The 13,150-nt window shown below is 48.6% G+C and overlaps 5 protein-coding genes across 5 annotated transcripts; 2 read left to right on the plus strand and 3 right to left on the minus strand.

Annotated features, from left to right (window-relative positions):
• Positions 1 to 1,113: 1,113 nt before the first annotated feature.
• On the plus strand, positions 1,114 to 2,519 carry DFJ58DRAFT_727912 (uncharacterized protein; the record flags this gene model as incomplete). The annotated part of the gene is made up of 3 exons (XM_041385529.1): positions 1,114 to 1,149; positions 1,200 to 1,337; positions 1,398 to 2,519. The coding sequence occupies 3 exons, from the start codon at positions 1,114 to 1,116 to the stop codon at positions 2,517 to 2,519; spliced, it is 1,296 nt and encodes a 431-aa protein (XP_041244016.1).
• Positions 2,520 to 2,864: 345 nt separating this feature from the next.
• On the minus strand, positions 2,865 to 3,260 carry DFJ58DRAFT_841391 (uncharacterized protein; the record flags this gene model as incomplete). The annotated part of the gene is made up of 1 exon (XM_041392706.1): positions 2,865 to 3,260. The coding sequence occupies one exon, from the start codon at positions 3,258 to 3,260 to the stop codon at positions 2,865 to 2,867; it is 396 nt and encodes a 131-aa protein (XP_041244017.1).
• A 362-nt stretch (positions 3,261 to 3,622) lies between these two features.
• Positions 3,623 to 5,509, minus strand: DFJ58DRAFT_380938 (uncharacterized protein). Its single transcript, XM_041380120.1, has 15 exons — positions 5,240 to 5,509; positions 5,111 to 5,183; positions 5,006 to 5,055; positions 4,913 to 4,956; positions 4,836 to 4,855; positions 4,732 to 4,784; positions 4,597 to 4,679; positions 4,455 to 4,544; positions 4,264 to 4,406; positions 4,184 to 4,208; positions 4,102 to 4,131; positions 4,038 to 4,050; positions 3,936 to 3,986; positions 3,826 to 3,888; positions 3,623 to 3,772 (listed from the first exon to the last, which is right to left on the minus strand). Exons 1-15 carry the CDS (start codon positions 5,323 to 5,325, stop codon positions 3,739 to 3,741), a joined length of 858 nt encoding a protein of 285 aa, XP_041244018.1. The 5' UTR covers positions 5,326 to 5,509; the 3' UTR covers positions 3,623 to 3,738.
• Positions 5,510 to 6,552: 1,043 nt separating this feature from the next.
• DFJ58DRAFT_727914 (uncharacterized protein) lies at positions 6,553 to 9,549 on the plus strand (the record flags this gene model as incomplete). Its single annotated transcript, XM_041385530.1, has 12 exons — positions 6,553 to 6,657; positions 6,716 to 6,731; positions 6,781 to 7,035; positions 7,090 to 7,530; positions 7,593 to 7,681; positions 7,735 to 8,004; positions 8,055 to 8,225; positions 8,273 to 8,569; positions 8,624 to 9,001; positions 9,022 to 9,225; positions 9,274 to 9,455; positions 9,510 to 9,549. 12 exons carry the CDS (start codon positions 6,553 to 6,555, stop codon positions 9,547 to 9,549), a joined length of 2,448 nt encoding a protein of 815 aa, XP_041244019.1.
• A 241-nt stretch (positions 9,550 to 9,790) lies between these two features.
• DFJ58DRAFT_788210 (major facilitator superfamily domain-containing protein) lies at positions 9,791 to 12,901 on the minus strand. Its single transcript, XM_041390138.1, has 14 exons — positions 12,563 to 12,901; positions 12,336 to 12,501; positions 12,115 to 12,242; positions 11,990 to 12,061; positions 11,801 to 11,867; positions 11,527 to 11,687; positions 11,244 to 11,467; positions 10,975 to 11,142; positions 10,860 to 10,918; positions 10,706 to 10,808; positions 10,619 to 10,653; positions 10,354 to 10,565; positions 10,153 to 10,272; positions 9,791 to 10,090 (listed from the first exon to the last, which is right to left on the minus strand). Exons 1-14 carry the CDS (start codon positions 12,606 to 12,608, stop codon positions 9,909 to 9,911), a joined length of 1,743 nt encoding a protein of 580 aa, XP_041244020.1. The 5' UTR covers positions 12,609 to 12,901; the 3' UTR covers positions 9,791 to 9,908.
• Positions 12,902 to 13,150: the final 249 nt, after the last annotated feature.

Consider the following 13,150-nt stretch of genomic DNA (forward strand, 5'->3'; position numbering starts at 1 on the left):
ATTTACCCCCACCCGGCCTACGTCAGCCTTAGTTCTAATCCAGGATCCTCCTACGTTCGAAGGAGGTTGTGGCTCGATTCCTCCATTCAATCACCCCTTAGGTAGATCATCCATTTTTAGTGGAACGTTCAACATAGAATGCCGTGAACTGAACTTGACAGCCTGAGGCATGTATTCGGACCTGTAATCAGTTTGTGTTTGGTAAGTGGTATGTCCATCATGATCATCAAACTCACATGAGTTGTCACGTTCAAGGAAGTTCCGTCAAACTGGAGATCCGGAAACAGTGTGGTTGCGACTCGAATGAATTGTCTATTGTGTAAGTGGAAGTCTTTTACCTGCTCGAACTGTACGTAGAGGGAACACCCAGTGGTCGGCCATGAGTCCGCAGACTAGAATTGTGGATCAACTGAACAACTAGGATGCCGGTCGTGGGGCTTGTGTATCATGATTACATGGCTCATCAATATCAATGAAGTGCCTTGATCTGTAGTGATTTTCTTTCCGACCCTGACGAGAACGTAGTAGCCATTCTTATCCTACGCGCTTATAGTGAGTCGTGACGGTCCTGTCGGGATTCTTCCGAAGACCGTGACGGTGCTGCTGATGAGTCATAGTCCATTTCAGTAGTCCTTGGCCGGTACTACTATTATCAGCAAATACAGGGCGATGCAGACGAACGTGCTATGAATGAGTACTTCAAGGGAGAGCACGGGAGTATCCCTGCCAAAAACGCACGATGCACCTTTACGTTCTGGGATGTAAGTGAATTCTGAAGCTGTCACAGTATAGAGGAACTCATTCCCAGAGACTGTAACAGGTGAAATTGAGCTCCGCGGCGACAATTCTTCAAAAGAATATTGCCATCTACGTCGGCGAACGTGCGTTGATGTAATTTAATATTGGCACGTTTGGTGGGTACTGGTATACCGAACGCAGTTCCCGGTTATCTGGCAAACTGCGGTGACGTTTCAAATCGTTCATAAACGTTCATGCGCAATCCAGGCGCTACTTGAATCTCGCTGGCACACTTTCCCCCCTCTTCAAGTTATCATTATACCATCCACTTCCGTCAAAACTGCCTGATACAAACAGGAAACCCTACTTAGTAACATGAGCACTATATTCAACGGTGATTCCCAAATGGAGGTGAGTTATCTTATTCCCGCGTTCATATTCATGCATACTTACTGCGTTAGGTCATCACTGTGCTCGCCAATTGCGGGACTGATACTGACAAGGCTAGGCAAGCTCTTACGAGGTACATAGCACGAAAGCAAGAGAAAGGACGGCCGACAGAACACATTTTGAAAAAATTGCGACAACTGGAATTGAAAGTTGGTGGCCTTGAGATTTTACTGTCATCGCCCTCTGTTAACACAACTTCCTGCACGTAGTTCATCAATGACATCACTTTGCATACCGCTTTCCGAGACGCTAGAGCAACCACGTGTCTTCCACGATCACCAGATTTACCCCTGCCTGACTTTGTTCTTCGTGAAACGGCTGCGAGGACCCGCCGGGAGAGTCATCAGAGCGCAACGGCGGTGCGAGACTTTGCAACTCCAAGTCCTGGCCCCTCCACCCCCCAAAGCTGGTTACAACTGTCTTATTCGCCCGTTCAACACGTAGACCACGCAATATTAGAGGAGGATCGGCTACAACCCGAGGAGGCTTCATACAAGGCTTACGAGACTTCGTTGAGGAGACCTTCGCTGCCACCCACCAACGCCCCAGGAAGGTTGCCCGTACTCTCACCGTACGCTTTTCAAATCGGCTCCAGTTGTTCTCGCTCCTCTACTCTCCCATCATCGTCGATGTCATCACCACTTACCCATTCTCCAAAAAAACTCCGAACTTCATACAATTCTCCACCTCCGACGTCTCCCCTCCCCGATCTTCCACTAGATGCAACCGACGACTATAATTCGCATATCCCGCGACTGCACCTACCGTCGCCAACCATTTCTCGGCCTTTTTCGTCTACTTCCAAGAGCTCTTCTAGTTCGCATTCCAGTTATCCAAGTCCTCGTACACCGGAGATTGTTTCACCACTCTATTCTGGATTCTCCTCACAATCAGCTGCGGTCACTCGAGGCGACATCAGTTATTCACCACAGAAGGAAGAAAATTTACCCCAGCAACCCGTCGTTGTGGAACATTACCCTTCGGAGACGGACATTCCTAGCATGTTTTTACGCAGTCGGGAAGGCTCCTTAAACGCATCCGAGAGCTCAGGGGGTGACTTTCCCATTCCATATCGCGATTCACCTACACTCCGCGAACGGTCTGCAAGTCATAATCAAAACTTCAGTTTTCCACTAGACAATGCTCTGCGGCTGTGCGCCGCTTCTCCTGTTGTTCGCCGTGGGGTGACCCAGTGCCTCCAACAAGACCAAGGCTACGAGCAACATAACTGGCCGACAGTCTTGCAGGAATGTGGTATAGCCGAAGATGATATTCCATTCCTTCTGAACGAGATGGCCCGGGAAGTGGAGTTCCCAGTATCCAGGGCGTGATCCCATGATAGTTATACCATTTATACCAGTGATATCTTTATTTGTATTTGTCGCATATTTATGGGTCGCCAGTGTTCCGCTGATCTCTGATTTGGCGTCTGTAGTACTTTTGGGTTCGGTATCAACGATGTTTGGGTTTTGGGTGGGCTGTGCTTTGACTGTATGTTGCATTAAGTTATAGTCAATATTAGTTCTGCTGGCTGATCATACACTATATTTCTTGATAGTGAATTCCGAGTTGAACAACTTTGCCCGATAGCCAACCCGAATTCCAGGACTCGGAGGTATGGCAGAGCAACATTTCGGGTAAGTAGTGAATCCAACCATCCAGAGGCAACCCAAGGACTAGACATTGAGATTGTTCAGACCTTCACAGTCAGAGGCGGTGGAATGGCCCGGCGGCACAAGGGATTTGGCGTCGACGAACGTGTTTCGTCCAGAGTCTCGAAATAGGTAACCAAAGACATATCGTTTCCCAAGCTCCCAGCTCCTGAAGTTCGGCTCCCTGGTTGACTCAGTGTTCACAATGTGATCCGGCGTGGGCAGTTGGTGCTGGGAAATTGATACTTGCCGATTAGGTACGTCAGCCTGAGGGACCTGAACGACTCGGAACATATCACCGATGAAGTTCCAGGGGGATTTTATATATAGAGGCAGTGATGCCACTGGAGCAGGGGCCGGCGGCTCAGCGCTCAAGGCCAGAGCAAGGCAAAAGTTGATGATGCTGTGCTTGACGAACATTTTAGTCTACGTGCTGACTAAGCTGTGCAAAGGACTCGCATGGACGCGACCCCTATTAGCCTGAGTCCACCACGAACTGTGCAGCGGAAAGATCATATACCATTTAAACGGCCACAGGAGAGCCATGCGGTACTCTAGATGAAAGCTACTTGCTGTACCCACGCTCGCACCCTGTTGATGGAGGATATGCTCACAGATGTCAGTAGTTCGTGAGAAGGCCGTCTCCAAGCAAGTGAAAAAATTCATTTGCTAGTTCACTATCTGGACAATATCGCCAAATAAAATAAAATAATGGAAGTCTAGCGTATGAGAATGAGGCGAAGTCCATAATACTACTGATGCGGCTTCTGTACTATCCCCAAACCCGGTGTGTGCGTGGCTAGCTCTGTGAAGGCCATACTATATCGTTGTCAAGGAATCCAAATACGCTCCCCCAAGTTTGTCATCAGGGGCTGACGGATCGATTTTGTCCCAAACATCATACAGAGTCTTGGGCATCCATATGGGATGAACTGTGTGCCATGTCCATCATTCAATGACGGTAAAGTTCAAATTAAGAGCTCACGTGGGCAGTGTCAGCATGGTGGTAAGTGGCACACCTCGACTACTTGTCTCTTCCGTGGAGGCGCTGCAAATGTTGAGAATATGATTGAAAAATCATATTATCACTCGTACCTCGACTGTGCGTCCAGGAAGGCAACAACTATTCGACTCGATGCGATAGTGCTGTAAAGTAGCTGAATAAACGGCGAGCGTGATAACATTGTAGATCCAGACCTGACGACAGATGCTGGCATAACAATAATCAGACAGTGATTAGAAGGCTTCTGCAACAACTTACCCGGCATTGCAAATACAACGTTCATGGCAGCTAGTGTACTGTAAATTTCGAAATGAAATCAAGATGGCAGAAGACCACTTACCATTCAGATTCAACGAAGCCACGACCTTCGCAGGAGATACGGAATCAGACGGATCTTGGATTCTGTTCAGTAGCACGCACAGATGGTATGATATTTACGAAGCATGTGACCAAGACGTATGCTATCCCCTGTTTGCGCAATATTTTCCACATTGCACTAGACGATGGCGTATTCCGAAGGCCGATTATAGTCAAAGCAAGCGCCAGGATATCATAACACATCGCTGTGCAAGGCGTCAGGGATGGAATGAAACACTATCTCTGGGACGTACTGTAGACAAATATACTGGTCATATAAGTATGGTCAATGACCATGAAGCCACAGCTACCGTCCACTTCCATGACGGAGAAATCGACCATTACTGCGATGGCGGTGTTAAAGATCAAATTATAGTATTGCTTCAGACAACTGACCCCGTAGCAGCATGATCCAATGGCCAACCGTGGCTAATACCAGAAATATACGGATGTATTTGAACGCTCTCCAGATTACGAATCTGTGCATGTTGAGGAAGGGTTTCGACAATCGAGATTGCCACTGAAACTCACGGCCGTACCATTAGGTTCAAAGAAGAGCAACCAATGGATGCATTTCCTGCAAACTGCGATACCAATTGAGACGATGAATGGGCGATACACCATAACACACTCACAACAAAGGCCAAAAAAGCGCCTGTGATAATGAAACTGAGCACGCGTATAGCAGATCAAAATTTAACGAGGGATTCACTGTGGCAATCCACGCTCTGTGGGGTCGGACTGCTGAGCCAGCAACTGATGTTCATGAGAGTTTGCTGCAACAGTCAATGAATAAGATACGCACATCATAATCATGGACGTCAGCAGAAGAAGACGACCAGTGATATACGGCAGCTGATAAGATCGGCACATTTGTGAACAATGCACGAGCATACAAGCTGGTACTCACTAGAGGCCATCGGAGCTGTATGCGTCTGCAAATCAGAGCAAGTTCAACTTGCCATGATCTTGAGTACTCCCACCTACAGGTCATGACGATGAGTAGGAGTTCTTGAAGATGAGAAGTAAGAATACCCACGTGTACAGACCGAGGCACAGAAAATTAATGTGTTCTACAATAATGCCGCATTGCGAGACGACTTCGGGATCCGTCCAGTTCACCATTCACCTGCTGTATCTGGGTGCTACGTAGTCTGTGCAATGAGACTCTGTAAACCGCCGCTGGCCACTTGACTGTTGGTTTGTCTCGGAGAGGAGCGAGAAGGGTAGCTGGAACCAGAAGATATGAAGGGAGGATAAGCAAAAGAGAAAGGGCTACCACTAGCATAACCCTGTCTGATATCTATGGGGCAACCTCGGCGTGTGGAGAATGGTAACGGAACCTCGGACTTCGTAACGTTAAATATTCCCAGTAAAAGTGTATCTCGGCGCAACTGGGCGAGTAGAGTAGTTGGAAAAAAATTGTGCCAGTAAAGATGAGCAGGTGTGGGGGGAAGACGTGATTGGTGTTTCTGAATTGAGACATGATCTGACTATATGGCAAAACGATCTTCATGGAGAGTCGGGCAACCGTTGGTGGGTGTGCTTATGATATACATGAGAACGTAGTACGCCAGTGAGAACACAAATTGTGTGAAGGCAAAATAGACAGGTAGTGGCGTCTCAGGGACGATAATATCGTGAGACTTGCAGTGGCCGCCAGTCAGCGAGGCCAGGAGTCCATCTGTGCTATTCCCCGCTCCCGGAGTCTGATAAACTCTTCCGAACCGGAGGTGTATGAGTCTAATCTCGGCTTGGCCAGAGATACTTATTACACGGTAAGAAATGGTCATGCTATGGGCGCTTATGTAAATAGGGTCGGCGAGTACCGTTAACCCTGTGCCTAAACCTTACGGTGCACAGCGTCGACAACTTGTAGTCCTGTAAGTGCTTGGCTAAAGTTGCACTAGGCTATATCGTGCCTGGACGACATCTTTGTCAGCACCCTGCTCTTTGCCACCTCACTGCACAATGCTCTGCCCTGCTCACCCACCGTCCATCCAGCTCTTGTTCTGCACCACTAGCGCTACCTTTGCACCACCCTGTGTAGGAGCACACAAACCTAGAGGATTAGCTCCGGTCGTTGTTTTTGAGTTCTTATCGCTTCTAGCTTGGAGTTGGGCTCCCTTATGATGCATGAAAGCAATTGTAAAATTTGCGTCCAAGATCGAAGACAAACTCCACCGTGCCTCCAGAGTATGCGGCGGTGGTCGGAGTCCAAAATAGGCAATTCTGCTGGGGGGAAGTGATGTCATTACTAGTTGGTCTGCACAGAATGACGTCGCATTGCGGTCATGCATAAAACCAGTTGAAAACACAAACTGAAACACAAAAAACCCTCTTTACCTTACCATGTCTCTCCCGCCAGCAACCAAAGATATCTCAGAACATCCCAAGGCAGGCTCTGTTGCCGCACCAACGGACAAGGCTGCCAAGGAGGCTGATGTCTCCAGAAAGGTGAGCTTTTCATTCAAATAGTCGAAACAATATTTGCTCAATCGAATTCCTGGACCAGATCAACTTCTACGGCGGTGATTGAAGCATTTCGCCAAGGGCGTATGCCAGATAATCATCAAATAGATGAGACACTGCAGCATTTGCTGAAGACATCACCAGTGGATGAGAACAAGCTATCTCCAGACGGGCGAAAACTTGTTCAAGACTCTCGTGAAATTATTGAAACTGCGCGTCTCATAGTCACCGAGAAAAACGCCGACGAACTTTTCCAGAATTTTATCTGGAATACTCGCGATATTTCTCTTGACAGCGTAAAGATGGACCCCGACGCAGTCGCACCCGTCGATCGTGCCAAAATTGACGAAGACCGCCAGATTGGTGCGTGTGCGCTCGTTACCTAATTGCAAAGTACTCAATCCAATGTTTTGCTAGCCGTTCGCCATCTGCGCACTATTCTTTCCCTTATCCTCACAAATTCCGAAGTTCGCAAGTTACTTTCCGACTTCTCGGTCATTGGACGAGACCTACTTGCTAAAGGAGCGTCCAAAGTCGCCGAGAGCTTGCGTCCCGGCGAGGAAGAGCTTTCCCGTATCGACGAGGCTGCTCCCCAAGATGAGTTCGTTACCAAGAATGGACGCAAAGCTGGCCCTAGTGAAACACCAGTTCTGGAGGCCAAAGTTCCCGGAACGGACACGGTCGTTGAGCATCACCCCCGCGATGATGATGCCACGGTAACCACAGGGGACGGCTCGCAGAAATCTGGGAAGCAAATTGTTGGCGAGGGCCGTGCTGTTGTTGATGATGTCAAGGATAATGCGAAAGACAAAGCATCTCAGGCCCTGGATACTGCTCAAGAGAAAGCAGACAAGGCTCGTCAGCAGGGGTGTGTAGCTCTTTCTTTCTGATCCAGGTCGTGTGCTCATTCATTTCTCAAGGAACGTGGAAGGCGCTGGACCCGACACTTCATCTTCAGAAACCGAGGGGAAAAAACGGGGGGTTTAGGGAACGTATTCGCAATTATGCAGTATGCTTATATTTTCCTCGTTTGAGTCGCCATTTCTGATAGTTTTGTCATAGGGTGGTTTGTCCGAACGCGTCCCCCAGCAGCATCGAGACCGAGCCTCCGAGCACATCGAGCGAGGACGCAAGTTCCTGGCTGAGGAGTACTTCCCTGTGGAGCGCCGTGATCAGTTTATTTATCGTGGCAAGAAGGTCATAATCGAGTGCCAGAAGCATGATGATTACCAAGACGCCATCAGATGGCTCCTCGACGAAGTTGAGCGATATGCCTCCTACGGGCAAACTGCTGCTGGTCACGGCAAAGAACGTGGCAGTGCCATCACGCAGGTGTGTTTTGTACCGGTTGTAAATGTTTCGACCACCTAATCCTCGCAAAGGATAGAGCACTTAATACTGCCATGACTGAGCTTCGTACCCTGCTCGAGCGCTTCGCGAACAGTCGCAGTATGAATGGGATTTTTGACGCTTCCAATGTTCTCATCGATGATGCTCGTCGCGACGATGAGTTTAGGAACTGGTTTCATCGTTTGAATACGTACATTCGCAAGGTAAGTGCCTTTTATAAACGCGATATAACATGCTCACGGCGGTGTAGGTTTTACTTGAGGCGGGCTTCGTGCTGGAAGATGATTGCAATCGTGAGGGTAACGAGATTCTCGAGTCAGGTCGTCACTTCTGGGACCAGAAGTATAAAGAGCATTTCGACGAGCTCTTCGATGCCATTGGCAAATGGTTCTCGGCGATGGGAGAAGATCCTTTGAACAAACGCTTTGGCGAAGACTGGGCTCGATTGACGCATGACCTACTATTTGATAGTGAAGGTAGCTTGAAGTTTAAGGCCGATCTCTGGAGCGATATCAGAAACGTCATTATGCCTACAATGGTGCAACAGGTACGTCACTGTTCAGCTGCCGGGGCAAGAGGCTAATAAAGTTGGCACTTCGAGGTTGGATATTTACCCATTCCGCGTGTCGAATACACCGACGATGCGCTCGACCTTGTCGTTGAGAACCTCACTCTTCAAGGACGCAACCTGTTCCCCAACGTTATATCTATGGAGGCATTTAACTTTGTGAAGTTTAGCCCGTATGACGCCATTCAAGATGAACGGCATCACGAGTTCACAATCACACTCGCACAGATCCAGGCGGACATGCGAGACGTTGCCCTCTATTTCCACAAGAAGACCGGATTCCCTAAAATAAGGGACTCTGGCATAGCGGACGTTGTCCTCGGTGGACAAGGCATGACAGTGACTATCCATCTTGTTTCCGCCGACAGAGATCGCAGCTCCGTCTTCAAAGTCAAGGACGTGCACGTCAAGGTGGATTCGCTGAAGTTTAGCATTCGCGATTCGAAGCACGATACAATCTACAAGACTATCAAACCCTTGCGACAACTGTAGTGAAGAAGCATATCCAGAAGGCGGTTGCACAGGCAATCAGGACTGGTCTGGAATATCTCGATGGACAGCTCGTCACCGTGAGGGATCGCATGGAGGAAACAAAGACGAAGGAGGACTTGAGTCGCCGTCAGGTGCTACAAGATGTGGGTGTTGACCGATTTTCCGAATTATCCCGCTAACCATGGTGTCAGCTGTTCAAACACAAAAAGGACGAATCTCCATCGATCAAGACATCGGAGAGCAAGTCTCATTTCAAGGTTGTCCATAATAGGCGCGCTTCAATGATTCAAGGAGGACATCCATCCGGATGGGTCAATCGAACGACCGAACGCGAGGAGAAGGCGAAGGAGGGGAAGGAATGGAGGAGCGAAGCGTAAGTTAAAGTTTGCCTTTTGATTACCAAGTACGCTGAGTCTCGCATGCACAGCTTTACGATTGTGCCTGACCCTACCCCCTCTTCCTCTTGAATACCGCTTCTTGGATTTTGGAGTGAGGTGTTAATGTATTCCTATGTTACCATTTTCCTACGACGCTACCGGAGTTCAAATTTCAAACACACTAGTAAACGATTTGTGTAATCATCATACGGCTTATACTTGTATCATCTATGTAATGGCGTAGCTAAAGCAATTCTTGTGTCGTCTGGACCTGTTAAGCAGTCTCATTTTCTAGGGAACAGGCTTGTCATGATATATGATAAGAACAGGGTAACGTTCACGCCACATAATACATTACTATATACTGCCAACATTAGGCAAGCCTACAATGACAATATACGGGATTCTGAAAAAAGCACAGTAGAATGTATTGTTCAACAGGACTAAGACTACAGCTCCTCTTCATCTTCACTGTCATCTTCGAGCAACGACCTCCCAGTAAGATCAGCAGCGTCAATCGCATTCTGCCTGTCACCTAGGTACCAGTTCGGCATTGCGAGGGCAAGCAAAACAGGTATCACGCTCAGTACAGTGGCTGTGGTCACCATGATCTTCATCGTGTCGTCGTACGCTGAAACATAATTGATGAGTGCCTGCGTTGATATGTGCATGGCACGGCTATTTCGAACGCACCGCTGATGACGCCCTCGCGCACGGGATCGCCGAGGGGATAAGACGCTGCTAATGTTATGCTCCCGAACAGCTCTGCACGCTTCTCGTCGGTTAACCATGGCAGATACTTCTCTAGGTTGGCTGGCATCGTGTTCGGACCAAATCGCGCCGGCTGTAATCCCATTTAATCAACGACCCCTAGATATGCACGAGTGAACATACCGCATGCGTTCCCAGCTGCGCCGCCGATTTCAGTTAGTAGGAGCACGACTGCCGTGATGATCGCCACGTCTGCGTGAGGCACGGATGCTTGTGCCCCTACTTGTGAAGAAACGGCTGCAAAACCTCCACCGAAACCTTGAAGGATCTGGGTCCATACAAGCTCAGCATCCGAGGCGTTGCCACCGCGCGAATGGATCATCATTGCGACACCTCTGATAAGAATACGTAGGTCGGGAATTTTGGTTGGAATGATTGGGAGACTTACATTAGACGAATCACGAGTCCGATGACGAGTACGTACTACCACGCAAGGTTGAGCTAGACTGTGGTATTGAATGGTTGAGTGATATACCTTGTAGCGATGGAGGAAACGCATGCTGAGACCCGCAAGAATGCCAAAGAATGTCAGTCCAACGGATTGCACCTGAATGAAGTACGTCGCGTTCACGAGTGACCTTCAGAGGCCAAGTCAACACGTACTCTCACAAGCAGAATGTGAAAGGTACCAAGGTTTCACCACCAGGACGAACGAATACAGATACGCATATGTGAGGAAGAACGACATCTATAACATCGAACAATCAGTTTCACCAATAAATGACTTCGCCGCCGAACACTTACAAAGTCGAAAAAGCCGATCAACGCTGCACAGACAACGCTTCTATTCCTGACAAACCGCGGAGCAATCACAGGCCTACTGGCATAACGTAGATCCCAGACTGCGAACAGGACAAGGAGCACAATTCCCATGACAAGCATTGCAATGATCGAGCCTAAATTTTGTGCATACTAGTCAATCTCTCACCGAAAAAAATGTAAACCACGGACCATTCGTCCACTTTGAGTTCACATTCCGACTAATTGTTAATGGAAGTCAAGGTCAGTGCAACCGCGAACCCAAGAAGGATGAGTCCGACTAGGTCAAGCTGCTCGGCAGAGCGAAGGAAGCGAGTTATCATGGATCCACGTGGGAGGCTTGGCTGACTTGAGCTGTTGCGACTGCGTGGTTTGGGGGAGTCGAGAAGAGCAAGCATTTTCGCCTTACGTTCCGCCCACAGAAGAGTGATAATGAGGGGCGCGAGGGAAATAGGGACAAGGATGGCAAACATGCCATCTATACATCACGTCATGCGATTGAGACGATGACAAGGTGAAATGATACCCAAGACTTACAGCCCCATCGCCAGCCGATAGAATCGATGACTGCAGCAGATATGTTTGAGCCAATAAATGCATTGATGAGGAATGGTGCAGAGACAAGGGAGACGACAAGCCCACGCCATGCGAGGGTGGTGATGTCAGCAATGATAATTTGTGTAAGTAGTTGCACCCCGCTGGGCCAAGCAGATTAATCCCCAGAATAGTGGTGTCATCGGCCCATGCTCACGTGTATCCACTAGAAAGATGCGTAAAAATAGAACAAGAGAACACGAGGATTGACACGTACACAGCGTACAGAACAATGCCTCCAGCTATCCTAGTGACATTAGGGGCAGAAGCTATCACGATATAGCCTAGCAGTGGCAGATCATGATATCAATTGCAGTGAGTTCCATACAAACAACATACCGAGAACGTAAAAAATCACTAGAAGCCCAACGTCAAACAAGCGCTTGAAAATACAGTTCGTACTTACAAACGCCGACATAGGCGGTGCCTCGTGAAGAGACATCCGCAACTTTAGCGATCACGGGTTTACCAACAGCAACTGTGAATGTCTAGTAAACAATCACTGCTGGGCGGACGATAAGTGAAAATTACCAATGAGGGACTGTACGACGGTGATCGAACTGATAAGGCTGTGCTCGCCGAAATATGAAGTAGCAAATGTAAGGTATGCGTAAGTTGTCGATGCATCAAGGGAATATATATATGACGCAAGTCCAATGCTATCGATGGCAGTCTGTTAGTATAAGTCGACGATACTCGCGCTGTACGAGGTGCAACTTAAAAGTCATTTCCACGGCGGTGACAACACGCACCCGACGAAGAGACACCAACGGGAGTAACGCCCATACACACGCTGCGCGGCCTCGACTTTCTTAACGCCAGCATGTGCGTCCTGCTCGGCATCGACTGAACGGAGTTCATTGTCCACGGCAGTCTCGCAGATCGAGGCGTCGTCACCGTGGGACGAACGATTGTCGTCTATTTTTTGGAGCATTGTAAGCGAAAACACATTTTTTTGGATGATGGATCTGATTTGTACCTTGGGGGCTCGTCTCAGGAAGACGTATATACCCTGCGGCAGGCATAGTAGTTCGTTGTTCGAGTTCGGAAATTGGAATTCAAGGGCAGCTTGAATGTGGAACTTATCTAGTTTTCCTCGAGTCAGACCAAAAGAGAAGGAAGACCACGCCGCAGTTGTTCCTTGCAGATAAGGTATGTCGCGGGTGATGCTGTCCGGGTATCCGCCGTACTACGGGTCACGTGTACCTGTGTTTGATTCACCCGCGCGGGTACGGGTTACTGCAAAAATTGGGTACCCGTACCCACGGCTCGTAGGAGACTTAGATCTGTGACAGTGCTACATTCATCGATGGACCGGATGAAGCCTAGCAGACAAAATAATATAATTTCACACTTTAGGAAGGGTGTGCCGCGATGCCGGGTATAATTTTTGTTACCGTTTGAAATTCGACAAGGGTTCTGCCCCCTTCTGCCCCCCAATAAACTTTAAATCTGTAAGGGGGGCACCCCCCTATTCCAACGAGAATAAACCCACGCACCGCCTCTTTAGGACCACTCACAGCGATATCTGCTCACATAATCTTACCGTGCGGTACCTGTGCAAGCT

This window comes from Suillus subalutaceus (assembly GCF_016647625.1).
Source record: "Suillus subalutaceus strain FC151 chromosome Unknown DFJ58scaffold_52, whole genome shotgun sequence".
In the NCBI taxonomy this organism is placed as follows: Eukaryota; Fungi; Basidiomycota; class Agaricomycetes; order Boletales; family Suillaceae; genus Suillus; species Suillus subalutaceus.

Bases quoted from the DNA above. Each gene is read 5' to 3' on its own strand.
- DFJ58DRAFT_380938 (XM_041380120.1), bottom strand. From the start codon at position 5,325: ATGGTGAACTGGACGGATCCCGAAGTCGTCTCGCAATGCGGCATTATT. The intron at 4,856-4,912 runs GTGAATCCCTCG...TCATTATCACAG, and splicing joins ACAGAGCGTGGATTGCCACA to GCGCTTTTTTGGCCTTTGTT. The intron at 3,889-3,935 runs GTACGAGTGATA...CAACATTTGCAG, and splicing joins TTCCTGGACGCACAGTCGAG to CGCCTCCACGGAAGAGACAA.
- DFJ58DRAFT_788210 (XM_041390138.1), bottom strand. From the start codon at position 12,608: ATGCCTGCCGCAGGGTATATACGTCTTCCTGAGACGAGCCCCCAAG. The intron at 10,919-10,974 runs GTAAGTGTTCGG...TCGATGTTATAG, and splicing joins TGATCGGCTTTTTCGACTTT to ATGTCGTTCTTCCTCACATA. The intron at 10,091-10,152 runs GTGCGTTCGAAA...ATTATGTTTCAG, and splicing joins GCGCGAGGGCGTCATCAGCG to CGTACGACGACACGATGAAG.